The sequence below is a fragment of the Alligator sinensis genome, unplaced genomic scaffold (assembly GCF_000455745.1).
Source record: "Alligator sinensis unplaced genomic scaffold, ASM45574v1 scaffold673_1, whole genome shotgun sequence".
Classification (NCBI taxonomy): Eukaryota; Metazoa; Chordata; order Crocodylia; family Alligatoridae; genus Alligator; species Alligator sinensis.
This window is the reverse complement of record NW_005842829.1, coordinates 445,797-463,630: the sequence shown is the minus strand read 5'-3', so window position 1 is coordinate 463,630 and position 17,834 is coordinate 445,797. Positions and strand designations below refer to the sequence as shown.

At 59.5% G+C, this 17,834-nt stretch overlaps 1 protein-coding gene across 5 annotated transcripts in view; it reads right to left on the bottom strand.

Moving 5' to 3' along the window:
• Positions 1 to 16,875, bottom strand: part of SLC4A3 (solute carrier family 4 member 3) — a 32,996-nt gene extending 16,121 nt beyond the window's left edge. Inside the window, exons 1-9 of one of the 5 annotated variants that reach the window (XM_025191533.1) lie at positions 16,858 to 16,875; positions 16,028 to 16,167; positions 14,811 to 14,967; positions 11,313 to 11,713; positions 11,068 to 11,210; positions 10,272 to 10,483; positions 4,970 to 5,121; positions 3,596 to 3,776; positions 479 to 614 (exon numbers count right to left, since the gene is read on the bottom strand). In XM_025191533.1, the coding sequence (XP_025047318.1) occupies positions 479 to 614; positions 3,596 to 3,776; positions 4,970 to 5,121; positions 10,272 to 10,483; positions 11,068 to 11,210; positions 11,313 to 11,713; positions 14,811 to 14,967; positions 16,028 to 16,081 (1,436 nt within the window). In that variant the 5' untranslated portion in view covers positions 16,082 to 16,167; positions 16,858 to 16,875. Of the gene's footprint in view, positions 1 to 478; positions 615 to 3,595; positions 3,777 to 4,969; positions 5,122 to 10,271; positions 10,484 to 11,067; positions 11,211 to 11,312; positions 11,714 to 14,810; positions 14,968 to 16,027; positions 16,744 to 16,857 lie in introns of those variants that run through there. The other 4 variants (XM_025191535.1, XM_025191532.1, XM_025191534.1 and 1 more) reach the window with 4 other exon arrangements.
• Between the last annotated feature and the right edge of the window lie 959 nt (positions 16,876 to 17,834).

Here is a 17,834-nt window from a genome sequence, read left to right as displayed (position 1 = left end):
CCCAAGCAGCCTCGCAGGAGCTCCTGCCGCAGTGCCCTCACTGTCCTGCTGCCCCGCTTCCCCAGCCCAGCTGCCCTGCTCCCCTCCAGGCCATGGCCCTCCCCAGCTGCCCCGGGGCCTGGCTCAGCTTCCTTTCTTGCCCCCTGGCAATGACTCCTCTCCCCCTTGCCAGACTGAGAGCCCCCCACACCTCCCTTCCCTCCTTCATGGCCCTGGTCTCCCTGCCCCAGCCCCCCTCACACTGCCCGGGAGGCACCAGCGCCCTCCAGATGCACATACCCTCCACTGCCTGCTCTGTGGGAACAGGCCCTACTCCAGATACAGGCAGGGAACCTGCCCCCACAAGATCCACTCCCAGTGTGACACCAGAGACCACCCAGCTTCTCTCTCTGCCTCCCGCTCCTGTCCCATGTGCCCCCATCCCCACTGGTATGCCTGTCATTGCCCCCACTCCCCCTCGCCTGCAGCCTGTGCCCACCTGTGCTTCAGCAGCAGGGCCCGTAGCACGTTGGCCCTGTCCTCAGCTTTGATCTGGTCTGAGATGATCATGGTCTCCACCACCAGGTGTGCAATGCCTGGGAGCGTCGTCTGCTCCAGGTCCAGGAGGATGGCGCCTGCAAGCAGCAGGGAAAGTGGCTTGCTTAGCCCTGCACAGACCATGGTGCCACAGGATGTCACCGGGCTGGAGCCCTAGCAGGGCACAGGCACCTGCCACCGTCTCGCACCCCTTTGGTCCCAGGCCATGCACACTTGCAGTATTTGGCCTTCATTTCACGTCTGCGGGCACCCCTCGGCCCACATGCACTCCTGTTGCCCTTCACACACCCACCACACCCTGACAGGCCATGGACACCATACTGGGACTCATCCACATGCTGGTCCTATTCCTCCAGCTGTCAGCTTGTCCCAGGTCCAGACCCCTCAGGTCTTTGCACCAGCCACGTGGGATGGCTGCCCTGAGCTGCCCCACAACTCCCACCACGCCTCGCTCCACAGCGCTGTAGCTAGGCTGCCTGCATCTTTCTCCATCACGCAGGCCCAGGGCCTCCTCACTTCAGGACAGCCCTGAGATCCCCTCAGGTCCTGTGGCCTATCCATCTCACCTCTGGCCCACTGACTGCAGCCGTCTTCCCTGGACTTGGATCAGGCCTCGTGTCTTGCGTTCCCTCTGCTAACAGTCCCAGAGACGGTTAGCATGGGGGAGACTCTGCTGCAGCTCAGCTCTGGGGACGTGAGACCTAGGGCACCACAGCCCATCTGGGCTGCTGCTCTGGGTTGGTTCTTGCCAGTGCTGCTCACAGTCACACTGGCACCTCCAGTGCCAGGTAAGCAGGGAGAGCTTGGCTCGCTTCTAGGGCAAGGGGTTCTTCTGGGGGGCTCTGGGCAGCTGAGCTGGAGCACGATGCTGCAAGGAGGTTGTGCTCCCCTCTGAGTGGCCCTGCAGCTTCTTGGACTTTGCGGCTGAGAGGGTAGGGAGAGGCCAAGGGGTTGCTGCCTTACGGGAGGCTGCGCCTGGAGTGAAGCTTCTGGCTTGGGGGACGAGCCCTGCACTCCGGTCCAGTTCTGCTCCATGTGTTGAGGAGCAGGGGATTCCTCCGGGGCTGGTGCTCCCATGCATGGAACTGCAGACGGACCCAGCATAGGGACTGCAGTGTAGGGGGTCGCATATCTAGTTAGTGTCTTTCCGTGGTGTGGCCCCAGGCTTTGTCTGCAGCAGAGGCCCGATCCCATCCCAGCAGAGGCAGTCAGTCTCTATGCCTCTGCCATGAGATCGCTGCTTGCCTGGAACTCCCGATTTGGGCTTCCCCAGAGGAATCCATGAGCCCCTATGGGGCTGCAGCAGGTGCAGGGCCTATGGGGCCCCTGCACTGCCCAGAACTCTGGGATGCAATGAGGCAAGGGCTCCTCCCTGGACACATGGGTGCCTTGGCCGCCTGCACACATTGGGACAAGCTCAAAGTCATTCCCCCTCCCCCCCACAACACAGAAATCAGGAGACATCAAAGCTCAGCTCAGACCTCCTCCGCAGGCAAGGCAGACCCTGGCTCAGCTCACACCCTAGATCTCCTCCGTCTAGAGCTACTCTCTCTCCCTCTATTTCATGCCCTGCCTTATTGTCCCACCACCCTTCCCCAGCAGGACTCAGGCAGACTCGCTGCCCTGGACCACCTGGGATCTGGGCCCCCCAGTAAAAATACAGCTCAGAAATCACATCAGCCCTCACACAGCAGCAGCACTGCCCTCTGCACAGACCCCTGGGTGGCACAAGAGCCAACCCCAACTCTGCTCGTCATACTCAGCCCCTGCCCAAGTGCTCACAGACCTAGGGGGTTTATAGATTCATAGGGCTATAGATTCATAGATTCATGGATTCATAGATTCACGTGGGTTGCCATGTGCTTAGAAACTCGGGCAAGTTCAGAGCAGGTCAGTTAACAACTCCTGTCAGTAACTGCGGGTGTGGGGGAGAGGGGCTGGAGGGCAGAGGGCTCTGGCTCAGGGGCTCACAGCAGCAGTGGCGAGGCCCAAGACAGACACTGCCCTGGGGAGAGGGTCCAGGGACATGTGTGAAGAATGTGTCCCACTTGGGAGCTCTCAGCTGCACGTGAATGGCTCTGGCCCCACACTGCACCACCGCTAGCTCAGGCTGCTGTCCCCTGTCCTGAAACAGCACGAGTGTCTCGGGGAAACATCAGACTAGAAAAGCCACAGCCTCCTCTGCCTTGTCAGTGGCTGGAGCGCTTTGCCTCACAAGGTGGCAGGATGTGGTCACACCAGGCACGTGCACACTATTCCAGGAACCCACGGACGGGCAGAGTGACAGGCAATCACAGACACAGTCACCTTGTCAGGGAGGAGCCGCAGGGAGGCAGGAGCAGACAGGTATGGTAGCAATAGATTGGCATGCCAGGCCTTCACCCTGAGAGGCCTGAGGTATAGCCATTCAGAAAGGGTGGGGGGAAGGAAGTTTTGGGTAAACAAGCGCTTACATGCACACTGGGGGCGAGCTCTGGGCACTTTCTGAACCTGGGAAGAAGGTGATGCTCTGGGGGATTAATATGGGGCAACAAAAAGGGATGCTTTGCTCAGGCTAAGTGCAGCTGAGGGAGCCATCCCGCGTGGGCTGTCGCTGATCCCTGGGCTCAGCCGTATCGCATGTGTCTGTCCAGCACTACAGCATGGTTGCTATGCGGGTACAGGGGCTGGCATGCCTGGCAGGCTGCTATCTGACATGCAATGGATATCTCACTGTGGTATTTCAGAGCATTCGCTTGCAGTAACTGGATGACTGCCCTTGGCCCTTGGATTGTAGCCAAGTGACGGACATGGCCAATCGGATTCCCATGCAAGGCAGGCACGGCGCCACGGCTTGAGGGCAGTTGTCATGTGCCTGACAGGGCACAGGCCTAGCACAGGGGAGAGGACACCAACACTCCCCACATCTCTGTCAGGCAACAGCAGGACCCTCTCCCTCTGCCTCAGCTGAATGTGCCCGTAACAGCAAGGTCAGGTGCACAGGTGGTATCTGCCTACAAGAGCCTGTCCCACCACAGAGCCTGGGTTGCTTCCCTCAGCCATGCGGACTGGGACTCACCATGAGCAATGGTCTTCCTGAGCTCCAGCAGGCTGCGGAAGGACAGCGAGGCCACGTGGGGCTTCCCCCATCGTGCCGTGTCCTCCTCCACGTCCTCCTCGAACTTGATCCAGCGTGCTGTCTCCCTCCAGTGCATCTCCTGGTTCTTGTCCACCACCAGCTCGTTCAGCTCCACAAACACCTGTGGGGAGCAGAGCATGGGCGCAAAGACCTGACCAGCTAGGCAGCTCTGGTCCCCGCTCCTCTGCACCAAGTCACCGCAGAGCATGGGGCCAAGTGCAAGGCCCTGGCCTTATTTTTAAGTTGCCAACCAGCCAAGGAGCAGGATTGTGCCTTTGCCTACCCCGGGCTGGGTGAATGGACTCAGCAAGAATGGATCTCAGGCAGACGTGGCAGGAGGTCTGACCAGCACCTGCCTACTTGCTTCGAGCCAGGCAGCCAAGATCAGACGTGCCCCGAGGGGCACAAATGACGCCATCCAGCATCTCTGGTTGTCTGTGCCACAAGGACTTCACCATCTCCACTGAGCAGTGCCCAAGTGGGAGACCCCCCTTCCGCCTCAGGGCCATGATGGCATTGGCAGCTCCCAAGATCGCATCGGGATCCTTGGGAAGCTTGAGGCTTTTCTCCCAGCTGGAGTCATGATTTGGGAAGAATCTCAAAGAAATACTGAGATAAACAAGTTCTTTCCCAGATGTGGAGAAGAGCTTGAAAATGTGACCCTCACGAATCGGCAGCTGTAAAAAAGCCAGCAAGCCCCACAGGCATCCTTTTACAAAGCTCATGTGTTTCCCCACCCCCACCCCACCCCAATTTCTGGAACCCAGTACATGACCACAGACACAAGGAGAGTGGGGAGAGGGAGAGGGGAAGTCATGTACCTAAGGGCAGGTCCAGGGCTGGGGGGACTGGTGCATTTGCACCCACCATTGATTCCTGCTCCACCCAAAATTTAAACCCAGTTTCCTGGCAGTGGCAGCAGCATTTCTAGTGAAGCAGGGACAAGAGTCACTTGACAGCCTGGCTCCTTATTATAATCCACCTGATCCCCTCACTCCACAGGTGCTGATGACCCTCTCTTCTGTTTAATTGTCTCGATGTTCCCCTTTCTTTTGCCGTTCGCTGGCTGCTAGCTGCTTCTGGGAAGGAAGCTCCTATTTCACAGCTCTGCACGTTTTTAACTCATGCCAGTGAAATTCTGTTTGTTTCTGCTTTGATCTTATACTGAATAATACAGTCCCAGGCCCTTCATGTTAGCAAAGCTTCTAGTGTCTCTTTAACTGGAGAAACATGCGTCATGTTATGTGTGACGATGCACCTCGCCATCTGCACCCCCACCCCTTTGCAAAATCCTAGATCTGCTCATGCATGTACCTCATGGGGCCGCCGGTCCAGCTTCTTCTTCTTCTTCTTCTTCTTGACTGATGGAGCTGTCACCATCTTTTTGCTTGTCCTAGTGATCTGGCTCCGAGATGGTTTCTTCACCAGATGCCTCCTGACACCAGGGTTGTCTTCAAAGCGGTGGCCTGGGGGTGCAGGGAGGAAGAAAAGACAAAATACTGGGTGAGCAGAAACGTCCTGGCAGGTAGGGGATGCCCAAACACACTGTCTGCTTCTCGCTGCTGCTGGTAGGTGCAGTGCGGCCACGGCACTTGCACTCCAGAGACAAACTCTCAGAACCTATCAACTGGCGCTTCCAGGGGCTCCTTGCATCTTGGGATGCCACCTCCTGTGACAACCACAGCTAGCCCGAGGGCCTTTTAGTTTGTACAAGACTCATTCAGCAGTTGGTGAAAGCTGCAGGGAGTAAATGAACCCACAAAACTCCAGCACCTCCCCAAACAGCATCCATGTTACAGAGCACCTGATGTGGGATGGCCCCTTTGGGAAGAGCTGCTGACCTCCTCACCCACAACGGGGCCCCTGTACGCTCTGTGGTTTGCTCAGCAGCACCGTGGGGGGAAGGTAGTTGGCTTGGGGGAGGTGAGTCTTGACACCCCAAGGAGGGGAGCACTTTGTGCTACGTGCCCCCATTAACCTGCTCCTGGGGACCAAGAGACAAACAGCCCCAGAGATAGGCTCTGACTGGCTGGGCCTGTGGCCTTGATGCTGTTATGGGTCTGATGAAGCCCTGCAGATGGGATTTGGATGTTCCCAGCCATGCCCTCAATGCCCTCCACACAGGGAGAGCACTTGGGCTCTGGCTAACCCCCGTGTAGCACAGGTGGCAGGGATGGCTCCTTGGGTGGCACATGCCAGTGTTGGCTGCAGAAATCTGGGTGATGGTGCGGGAGGCTGCGGTGCAATAGTGAGGAAACCCCCAGGGCAGAGTGCCAGCTGCTGTTCACTCCAGCTGCCCCAACCGGTGAGAGATCAAACACCCGCTCTCCTGTAACTCCGAACAAGGCCCACTGGCCAATAGGCAAGGGCCTGAGCTCCCACATGGACGTGCCCCCCATGCTGGCAAGGCTCCACACAACCCTGGTGACCACAGCATCGGCTGCTCTTGCTGTACCAGAAATGCAGTGCCCAGATGCCGGTGTGCTGCCGAGAGCTCCCTTGACCCTGCCCAGGCCTGGGGGTGGTGAAGCTTCCCTGCCACAGCCAATCACTGGGTGCCATCAGACTGAGGATGCTGCTTCCCATCTCACTGCTGTCCCTGGAGGTGGCCGAGACCCCCTGGCCCCCAGAAGCTCATCAGGGAACAAAGTGCATCTTCCCCCAGGACTCTCGAGGCAGCCCTGCCCAGGGTGAAGCAAAGGGCCAGTGTCTCCTCGCCCATCTCAGTGGCTGAGGGAGCTTCACCCCTTAGCAGCGGATGTGGGGGTAGTTGAGAGGGGCACCGGAGCTTCACCCCTTAGCAGCGGATGTGGGGGGAGCTGAGAGGGGCACAAGACTTCACTGTGCAGCAAGGCAGCCACAGCAGGACACCCATCTCCCTCACCTCAGCAACATGCTCAGCCCCCAGCCCCAGGAAGGGGCTCCAGCTCCGGCCTTGCTCTCAGGAAAATGGGTCACTACACTAAATAGAAACCAGATCCATACGGTGCCGGCAGGGATTTTCCCTCATGGACTGCACTGGCAATGTGAGTCCTGCTGACAGCTGGCGGCCTCTGCTTGCTGCAAAGCCAATAACTGCCCATTGACACCCATGTGCTGCTGCTGGGCTGCGGTTACCACCTGGGCGCAGGGCGCCTTTCATGCAGGTTTGCCCCTGTGAGCATGTCCCAGCACAGGCACAGCCGTGTTACAAACCTGCGAGCGTGCGCAAGATGTACACCTATGATGCTTCTGCTTCCATGTTTCCCCAACTTCTGACCCTGTCCCAGCCCCTGGCTTCAGTGTCGCACAACACAACATCCTCCCTGTGGGGCAGGGAAGGCCTCTCAATCCCCACTTGGCAGATGCAAATGGAGCTCCAGACAAACAGTGCGACTCCCCTGCAGTCACGTGGCAAGTCTTCTTGTGGGGAGCCCCGTTCCCACACCGGCACCTTACAAGTGCCCCAAGGGGCAGCTCTCGGCAGCCTGCCCTGCAGTCGCACAGCCTCCAACAGGGCCCTGGTGAGCCTGGCTGAGCACCTGCCTGCAAAGTCAAGGAAGCAAAAGTACCTTCTGAGCCCTTCTGGTGCAAACTGCACTGCTCATGCTGGGTCAAGGCCTGGGTAAAGCTGCTGCTTTGGGACCTCTGTGGGAGCAGGCAGTGGAACCACAGACACCTGCCACGTGCACCACAGCCGCCTTCTCTTCCGTCATTGCCACCAGAGCACAGGCAGGAAGTGGCATGCGGGTACTATGGCGACATCTAAAAATAGGGCACCAGTATCAATGCTGGAGGACATGACACCAGCTTATCAGGCCATCGGCAGAGCCGTCTGGCTGCCAAGTGCCCGACAGAGAGATGGAGCCTCAGTGCCCGGAGGGAGGGCCAGGCGGGAGCCTCCTGGCTTCAGCCGTGGAGCTAGACTGAGCACATCACATGATAGGATGCACATGCAGGAGCATCAGAGCTGCCACGCACAGGCTGAGACCACAGGTCCACCACCCCGTCTCCTGTGCCCCATGGCACCCAGAGTGGATGCTGAAAGACAGGGCAAACTGGGTCTGACCAGGGTTTTTCCTGTTCCTCTCTCACTTGCAGCCTCCAACACTTAAGGTCCAGGAGGCTCCGATTCAGAGGCTGTGCCCTCACTGCCCTGCTCAGTAACTCCTGATGGAGCTGTCCTCCAGTCAGACACCTTCCCACACTGGCTGCTCACACTGCCAAGGCTCCCCATCTCTCAGGGTGCTGGATGGCACCAGGACTTGTGTAAACACACATGTACTTGATCTGCCCCCGTGCACAGCAGCACTGCAGTGGTCTGCAGAAGGCCCTGCCAAGCCCAGGACCTTGCAGGGCTGGGTGCTGCCCAACACTGATGGGGCCCAAGTCTCTGGAGACAGCAGCCCTTTGCCAAGGACCCACAGGGAATCCATGGCTGACTGGAGTGCAATGCCTGCTGTGCCCCAACATCACCTGGGGGGTCCCCTCCAGACTGTCCTGCCTCTCTCCTTCGAGTGCAAGCAGCGTGGGCTCAAGGCCAGGCCAGGCCAGGCCATCCACTGGTGCACATATGTGTGATGTCCCAGGAAATAGGACCACAATCCTGACAGGCTGTTGGGCAACACCCACCACCTGATACCTGTCCTTCCTTGCCTTCTCTCATCCTGTTCTCTCTGTGCCACCAGAGCCTGCCTGCTGGCCCACAGCAGGGTTCATGCCCACATCCATACCCATGTCCTCAGACTGGAGGCTCCCGTACACCACTTTATCCCTTCCCCATCTCTAGCCCATACCAAGAACCTGATACCATCAAGGCTACAGCCTGATCCGAGGACCCAGCTCATATTCCAGCACCCGGAAGACGTTGGTGCTGGCAGCCAGGGGTCCTGGCCCCAGGCCCCGTGCGTCCTGCTAACTCCAAGCTGCACTAGCTTTGTGCCAGAGACAGAGGTGAACTATCATGGCTTCAGTCAGGGCCACTTGGGGACTGGTGTCCACAGCCAGAGGATGGAGATGGCTCAGAACATGCTGAGAACAGCCAGCATGCTGCAGCTGCACCCAGCATGACTCGGGTAAGACACTGACTAAGAAACACTTCACCGCAGCATGGCTAGGGCTGGACAGATACCAGAGACAGACAGAGATGCACAGACAGCAGGCAGCTCCTGCAGAGCGTGCAGATGTGTGTGCCCAAGAGCACACGCCCCTCGGGGGTACCTTGTCTGAGATGCAAGGAGGGTGGCCAGGCAGCAAACAGGGGGCAGGGCTTGGGGCTTGCACCTCCCGGCCGCCACGCAGGGTCCCTGGTCGGGTACTTACAGATGGGGTCCCCATCAGGGTAGCCCAGGTGGTTCCTGATGGCTTCCCATAAATCATAATCCTCAAAGTTGAAGGCAAACTCCTCAAAGTCCTCGTAGCCCGTGGAGTTGTGGGCATGAACGCCTGCTCCTGCCTCTGGGCTGCTGTCCCCACCTGCCTCCTTCACTGCCTCCTCTCCCTCCTGGATGGCTGTCATGATGCCCTGGGAAGCTCAGGCGTCAGTGCAATGAGCTGCCTGCCAGGCTTGCGAGAGGCAAGGGGCACAGCCAGTCTGAGCACTAGGGACGCACTGCCTGGGATGCAACCGGTCAGGACTTCATCAGAGCCATGGAGCTGGCTGTGCCCGTGCCTGCTCCCTCCAGCTGCCAGAGATGCCAGCGCAGCAGCCCCTAGAGGCAGACAAGGTCCTGGGGCTGGAGAGCTTTGCTGCAGGAGGGCTGCGGCCCCCCCCAGTGCATGGGGCCACAGGGCCCCCGGTCTGCTGTAGGTGCCCAATGGAGGCCCAGAGCTGCTGTGCAGGCAGCTGTCTGCTTCTCTCCCTGGCTCCCCCGCGGTGTCTCCTCCCTCCCCAGCCTGAAAAGCAACCTATTGAATTCTCCATGTCCTCAGGCCCTGAGCAGGCATTTCCATGACGTCTCTGCTCCCTGCTCCCACAGCACACGGGGCAGCCCTGGAGGTACTTGGGCAGGGGTCTCTGCTTCTCCACAAGGGGATGGCTTGTCATGCCCAGCTGCAGCAATGCCAGCACTCGCGTGGCACGCGAGGGTGCTGACAACCAGGAAAGTGTGTCAAGAGGAGAGCTCTGTCACCCAGGGATGTGCAGGGAGTCCTGAAATCAACAGGGTGATGGGGCAGCCGAGGAAATGCCTAGAGCCAAGGGGCTGAGGCAGGCAGGAAGGTTCAGAGCAGCTTGGGAGCAGAGGAGAGGGAGCCTAGGACTGGGAAAGCAGGGGGCTGCAGGACTGGATGGAGCAGTGCAGAACCTGGGGCTGAGACAGCAGGGGCCATGGGTTGGGGTTGAGGGCCCTGGGTATGAGAAGCATTGAGACAGAGGGACAATGAGTGCAGCTAGCTCACAGCTGGGACAGCAAGGGCTGCGGGTCTGGAGAGAGGGGCACTGTGCTGGGCAGGGAGCCTGGGTCTGGGGACAGCAGGGGTGGTGGGTGCAGTTTGCAGGGCACCATGAGAGGTGAGGAGAGAAGGGGCAACCTCAGGCCTGGCTCTGGTGGGGGAAGGTGTGGCCCACAGGTCTAACTCGCAGAGGCAGGGGCCCAGGCACAGGCAGGGCAGCACTGCACCATGCCGCAAGGCTCACTTTTCATGCCGTCCAGGTCGGCGGATGCCAGCATCTGGGCCTCGGCCTCGTCGGTGGGCACGCGCTGATAAGCTGCACTGTCCAGTGTGGTCATGCTGCCGATGCACATCCGCTCCTTCAGGTCATAGCTCACACGCTGCCCACTCACCACCTGGCTCCAGGGCTTCCGCTTGTCCCAGCCCCGTGACAGGCACTCCCTGGGCCCCGGGAGGCTGCAGAGACAAGCAGGTGCCTGGCAGCGGCTAGCAGCATGGGGAGGAAGGGGGAGGCACTCCCAACCCAGCTCCCTTGCAGGCACTCCAACCTCCACCAAGGGTGGAGGTCTTTGGCCCCAGGCCTGGCAAAACCATGCATGGCCCTAGGCATGCCAAGGTCTTTCTCCAGGAACACCCAACTTACAGCCAGGAATGGCCCCTGCCGCTGCCAGGAGACCTGCTCCCTTCCCAGTGGTGAAAGAGGCCTCACAGCCACCAGGCTCACAGTGGGCCCAGGCCTGGTCTGCAAGCCCTAGCGCTGTGGCCCTGCCCATGGGTCAGGAGCCAGGCACAAGAGAACAGGGAGGGAAAACAGACAGCCCCACCCCTCACCATGGTGCCCAGCAGTGCCCCCAGAGCCCTGACCTGGGGACCAGCTGGTGCCTGGGCAGGGTGTATGGCCTCCAGCATTGCCTCTCATCATGTACCCCAGCCCCATCAGCCTGTGGGACGACAGCGAATGGGATGCAGAAGGTAGGGAGCCCACCATGTTGGCATGTACACCAGGCAGCAATGGAGCCTGCCCAGGCCATGCTGCTCACCTGTGGAGCGAGGCTGGGCTCCGGTCCTGAAGAAGGTGGGTGAGACGCAGCCTAGGGGACAGGACACCGCACTCCTCATCCACGTGGAACCACGTCGTGGCTGTGGCACTGTAGGCGTCATCCTCGTCACTCCCGATGGTGAACTGTGGAGAGGAGACCCTGGGAGCTCGGACCAGCCTTGACTTGAGGGCAGCTACCAGGCTCAAGCTCACAGCTTCCCACCCACCCTGCTGTGGAGAACATACCCCTGTCCCTAGACCAGCCGGGGCACCAGTCTGCGGGAGCTTGCCAGCTCCCCCCCACAGCCTTGCCTTTGGCTTGCCAGGGGACCCCAGTCTGGGAGACGCCTCCTTCCCTGGGGCCTCTGTCTCCGACTCCGGGGAGGCCACCTTCTCCAGGGCCTCCTCGGCCTCCGATTCGCCGTCCTCCTCCTCCTCTTCTTCCTCCTCCTCCCCTGCCTCCGTGCCCTCCTCATCCACCTCCTGGATGGTGGGGGTGACCTCTGAGGGGGGCACCGAGGTCTTCTTCTTCTTTCGTTTCCTCCTCTTCCTCCGGCTGGCACGGGGGTGCCGCTTCGGGAACTTGAGGGCAGGTGGCAGGTGGGTGGAAAGCGGGTGGTGGATGTGGTGAGAGGTCTGACGATGGACTGAGAGACAGCAAGAGTGCGGCAGTCATAAGAACACGAGAACTACCATTTCCTGGGTCACAGACCCACATTGCCCCACCTCCTGCAGCATACCTACAGGCTGGGAAACTCCCTTCTCATCAGCACAGAGGCAGAAAAGGATCTTGGAGTCGCTATTGATTCCAAGATGAACATGGGCCGCCAATATGGGGACACGGTCAGGAAGGCCAACCACACCTGGTCACGCATCCACAGATGCATCATGAGCAGGTCCAAGCAGGTGATCTTCCCCCTTTATGCGGCACTGGTCAGGCCGCAGCTGGAGTACCGCATCCAGTTCTGGGCGCCGCACTTCAGGAGGGATGTGGGCAGCATGGAGAGGGTCCAGAGGAGGGCCACCCGCATGATCAGGGGTCAGCAGGGCAGGACCTACGAGGAGAGGCTAAGGGACCTGAACCTGTTCAGCCTCCACAAGAGGAGGTTGAGAGGGGATCTGGTGGCTGTCTATAAACTGACCAAGGGGGACCAGCAGGCAATGGGAGAGTCCCTGTTCCCTTGAGCACTACCAGGAGTAACAAGGAATAACGGCCATAAGTTGACTGAGAGTAGATTCAGGCTAGATATTAGGAGGTGCTACTTCCGTCAGGGTGGCTAGGATCTGGAACCAGCTTCCAAGGGAAGTGGTGCTCACTCCTACCCTGGGGGTCTTCAAAAGGAGGCTAGATAAGACACCTAGCTGGGGACGTTTGACCCCAGCATCCTTTCCTGCCCATGGCAGGAGATCGGACTTGATCTGCTCAGGTCCCTTCCGACCTGACCAAGTATGAAACTATGAAACTATGCACTGGCTCCATGGCAGGCTACAGCCAGGCCTGGATCTGACGAGTTATTGGCAGAGGTACTCCTCTACTGGGCACCTGCTCTGGGCTGTGGCCTGGCCAGGATGCTGCCCGTGGGTCCTTTTGCTCCCACTCTGGCTTATCAGGGGAGCTTGCTGTTTGTTTCTCTGCATCTGCCCAGCCCCGGCTCTGCTGAGGAAGCTGTGAGTAGGAGTTGGGACTGTGGGGGGCAGGTGGGTTGCAACTTCTCATGCTTCAGCCAACGGGCAGAGCTCTGGTTCCTTCCTTCAACCTGCTCCTCAGTCGTTTGAGTCAAACAGGCACAAACCAAACCAAAGAGGTCCAGGAGCAGCTGATGGACCCCCCCCCCCAAACTCTGCTGCTGCAGCTCTCTCTCCCTTGCTCTTTGCCACAAACCCCCAGGGTGGCCAGACCTGAACTACTCCAGAAACAAGAGGGAAAACAAGACTCTGCAGGTCTAAAACCACACAAGCCCCCAGGGCCTTTTCTCCAACCCCCAGTGCTAACAGGGCTGCGAGGCTGGGTTTTTCCTTTGTTGGTTCACAGAGAAGTCATAGAAAATGCAGAGAAGTGGAGCTGGAAGGGACCCACATAGATCATCCTGTCAAACCCCTGCAAGAGGCAGGATCATCCCTGTCCAAACCAGTCTACCCTCTTATCACAGCTACTGTCAACCCTGACACAACACAACAGCCAATGTCCCCTGAGACAAATGGCGTGGGCTGGACAGAGCAGGTGCAGCCTCCGAGCCACTGGCCAGAATCAAGAGTCTGCAGTTCTCAGCCCAGACCTGAGCTGGTAGCAGGTGGGCGTCAAGCCTCGTGGGCACCGTGCCTGGCCTTTGCGCTCCACTGACGGTGGACACAGTACCCCCACAGGGACACCCATCTCAGAGCTGCTGGGACCCGACTCCCCTCTCAGCTCAGCCCCTCCACCTGCTCCACCCCCCTGTGAGCAGCTCCTCCCCGCTTCCCAAGCCCCACTCTCCTGCCCCCCTCTCTTGCATGGCCCCTCCGCCTCAAAAGCTCTGCTCAGCAGCAGCTCAGTCATAGACTCGGGCACTGAGGGCCGGAAGGGACTTCAGGAGATCACATCGAGTCCAGCCCTCTGATCAGTGCAGGACCAGCCCCAACTACATCATCCCAGGTAAGGCTTTGTCTAGCCAGGTCTTAAACACCTTCAAGGATGAAGATTACACAACTTCTCCGAGTAACCCATTCCAGCGCTTTACTATCTTCCTGACGAGAAAGTTTTACCTAATATCCAACCTCAACTTCCCTTGCTGCAGCTTGAGCCCATTGCTCCTTGTCCTGTCATCTGCCCCCACTGAGAACAGCCCAGCTCCGTCCTCTTTGCAACCCCCTGCAAGGAGTTGAAGGCTGCTATCGAATTCCCCTCAGTCTTCTCTTTTCCAGACTAAATCAGCCCAGTTCCCTCAGCCTCTCCTCACCAGTCATATCTCCCAGCCCCCCTAACCATTGTCGTTATCCTCCACCCGATATTCGCTGCCTCTCTTAAATCTGTCTTCAGCCTGAAGAGGTATTGACACAAGGAAAGAGCCCACAATAGCTACAGTGCAGCAACTGTCCCAGGCTCGCTCTCTGCGGGAACCTCCATCCCACGCTGCAAACTCCTCTGTACCAACCGGCCAGGACATTGGCAGGGGATTAAATGACAGCACGAAGATTCACTGCATGTGGAAAAGTCTCCACAACAGGAGACGGTGAGGAGCAGCCACCAAACTTCGCTCACTCCCACCTGGTTCTGAAGGAGCTCCCTGTGCACATGAGACCCACCCCGATTCAGGTTACTGTTCTGACTCTCAGAGGCAGGAGCAACACTGGAGCTGTCTGCCTGCAGGCTCAGGAAGATGGCGGGGCTTGGGGCCGTCACTGGAAATGTGCTTGTCGCCACAAGGCCAGCAGCTTAAACCTTGAAACCCTGCTGAAGAGGCGGGGCTGGTCCCCGCCATGCAGATGGAGAAGGAAGAGGGGCTGCCAAGGCCACGGGCATACAGTAACGTGGATGGGAGCGGGGACCCATTTTGTGAACAGGAAGAGGCAGGGTCAGGCAAGGGGCTGCCAGCACCAGGACTGGGCTCACACAGCCACTTTGTGAGCAGTTGCAGCAAAGGGGCAAATGGGAGAATGGGGCTGCAGAGCGCGCTCAGGAAGAGACGGTGCCCGGGGTGGGGGTGGGACACTTTGGGCTAAGGGGCAGTACCGGGCATGGGGCAGGAGGGGTTCGACCCTACGTACATTCAAAATCTCTTTCATTGTAGCTGCGTTGCTGCTTCTCCAGGTCTCTTGCTGCCGACTTGCTTATCAGGTCCCCGAACCTCTTGATGGACAAGGTCTTATCCAAGTCCTCGTCGTCCTCGGCGCTGGCAAAGCCTCTCTTGGCCCCATTGCCTCCCTGTGCAGAAGCCACCGGGGAACAATCAACCCCTGCAGCTCTCTGCCACCCCCAAGCCCCGGCGCCCTGTGGACGCCTCGTGCTGCACTCTGGGGCTACGTGGGACCCTTGCCCACGCTGCTGCAGCTCCATCCTGGGCACAGGGCCCAGCACCCAGGCCCAAGGCATCCCCCACCACCACACTGTTCTGATAGGCAGCAAACCCATCCAGCAGCAGGAGGCTCCCTTCCCTCACCCCAAGCTGCTGCCCTCCCTGTGGAGCCAAAGTGAATTTTCCTCCCCAAGTTCCCTTTGCAAGTGTGAGACAGGGACCCTGCCCCCTCTCTGCTGGTGCCCCTTGCCTTTCCTGGGCCCCCCTCCGTGACCGGGCCTTGTCCCTAGCCTCAGGGGCTAGGACCTGCTGTCCCTCTGCCCTTTGCCTCAGGTGCAGGTGCCTCTGCTCTGCTGCCCTGCGCAGAGCTGCTGCTTCAGCCCCGTCCACCACCCGTGCGACAGCAACTGGGAAAATTTTCCGTCAGCAAAGCCCGAAATGCCAGCGCTGAGCTGCTGTGGACTCCTCTGTTTCCATGGCAACGGGAGGAGGCCCAACTGTGACAGATCCAAGCCAGAGCAGGGAGCACAAGTCTGTGGCCCCGGCCCCTGGCTGGGAGAGAACAGCCTGGAGCCACCTGCAGACAAGCTCCAGCAGGGAGCAACGTGCATCTGGTGCCCCTCGCAGCTGCCCTGCCCCACCTCCACCCCCACGGGGGTTCACAGGGGAAGAACAGCGACGACAGTGCAGCTGGGACACGCAGCCCAGGCAGGGGCCTGGGCACACGGGCTCCCATAGGCAAGAGCATCTGCAGAAAGACCGTTCCTCAATCCTACGTGTCTCGGTGTCTGGTTGTCTGTCTGTAGCCTCCCTGAGCGGCGTTCGCCACAGAACCTGGGGGTTAGCTGCCACGAGGCAGCCCTTGGGGCACCCGGCTCCAGCGACAGAGCCCCAGTTGGACGCCACCTGATGGTGGTGCTTGCACCTGGGAGGCCCAGGACCCGGGGGGCTGCCTGGTTCCCTCCTCACCTGCTGCAGGTTGACGAAGACCACTTCAGCAGGGGGGGACTCTCCAGCTGCCATTGTGGTTCAGGGCTTCGGGGCCAGAGCAGTGGTCAACCCTTCTCTTTCTCCGCCAGGTGCCCAGCGAGTCTGAGGAGTGGCATCACCTGCAGAGAGGACAGGACATGGTGTCAGCAAGTGGACATGGACCTGCCAGGGGACGCTGACATGCCCACCCCATCCCGTCCCTGCCACGTGCAGGGATCTGCGCCTCACTCCCTCCCCTGCTGAATCTCCCCATGCCTTAGTGCCCAGCATGGCTTTGCACTGGGAAAACAGGCAGTTCCACAAGGGACTGCAAGTTGGGGAGAAGGCCTGGCCCCAACTTCTCCCTGCCCCCTCACAGGCAATTTGGCGCAGGGGCTGCGGAGCCCTGGGCTGTGAGGGCAGGATGGCACAACAGCGCGATGCTGTGCCGCAGACACCAAGTCTGGAAGCTCCAGAGGGGGCTGCAAGGGTCGTCAGTGGGACCCAAAGACATCAGGGGAACGGGCCGTGAACAGGCAAACGGGTTGGTGCTGCCCAATGAATGCGACACGTGTGCCAGGGGAAACTGTGCACAGCAAACAGGGGCCTGAGAGTCCCCATGGACGGTTCCTCTGTGTAACCGCAGAGGAAGGCAGCAAACCAGGGGACGTGATGCAGGAGAACAGGGTGAACAACAGATCACAGCACAGTGACCCCATTTTATCAGCCGAGGGTGCAGCCCCACGAGGGACTCCACTGCAGCACTGCCCCTGTCTCCAAATGGGCAGGGCAGCGTTACAGGCAAGGTAGATGGGCACGGGGAACATTACCGGGAGAGGGGATGATCGGGAGGGGCGAGGGCAGGAGTGGGCACCGCGAAGGAATGAACAGGGAAGACAAGGGAGCCGGGGCTCTGTTGCATCCAAGGAAACTAAAAGCTGAAAATACAAACAAATTAAACACGAAAATCTTTTTTTCCTGAGACGTCACTGAGGCAAAAAAGCTCAGGGAAAGGTTCTAGCTGCTTTCAGATGCTGATCAGCTCATGCCAGTCTGGTCTGTCGTCCTCCCCCACCCCGCCCCGGCTCCATACGCTGCTCCTTCTCGGGCTCAGATTGCTCCTGCAGGTGTAGAGGCTGGTGGCAGGAAAGGCCCACGCAGGCAAACTGAGCCGCCTCGTGGTGCCCGCGCCAGTACAGATGGAACAGGAGACACGTCTGCAACGCGATACAGCTGCAAAGCAGCGTGTGTGCTTCTGAGCCGTGCAGACAGGAGATGACTGTCCCCATCTGTGCGGCTCCAGCGCAGCCGTGCACGGGGCACCGTGTGCGATTCCAGGCACCACCGTGCCAGGAAGGCACTAGGAACAGGCATGCAGTCTGGTGTACTGGCCGAGGGGAAAAGGAGCGAGCTGGGGGCTGTGCCAGGTGCACCGGACACAGGTAATTTAGACTGGGGAAGAAGGAAAGGCTCTTGTGAGGGAACTGACAACGCTGGACGACCAGGGAACACAGGGCCGCACATGTTCTGGGTGAAACCCTGGGTTCCCCAAAGCCAAAGGAGCTTTTTCCACGCAATTCAAGGGAGCCAGAAAGAATAAAACAAGTCCTGCATGCACCTGCCTGGGCTCTGTGTTAGCCAGCGTCCCTCAGGCACCAGACCCAGACAGCTCAGGAGAAACACGCCCGTCGCCCTCCCAAAGTCCGAGAACCAAACACCAGGTGCAACGGCCCGGAGGAGACACGAAGTGTTTCAGGGCAGAGCAGACCACCAGGCACCTTCCCCTGGGAACTGCCATCAGTCCTAG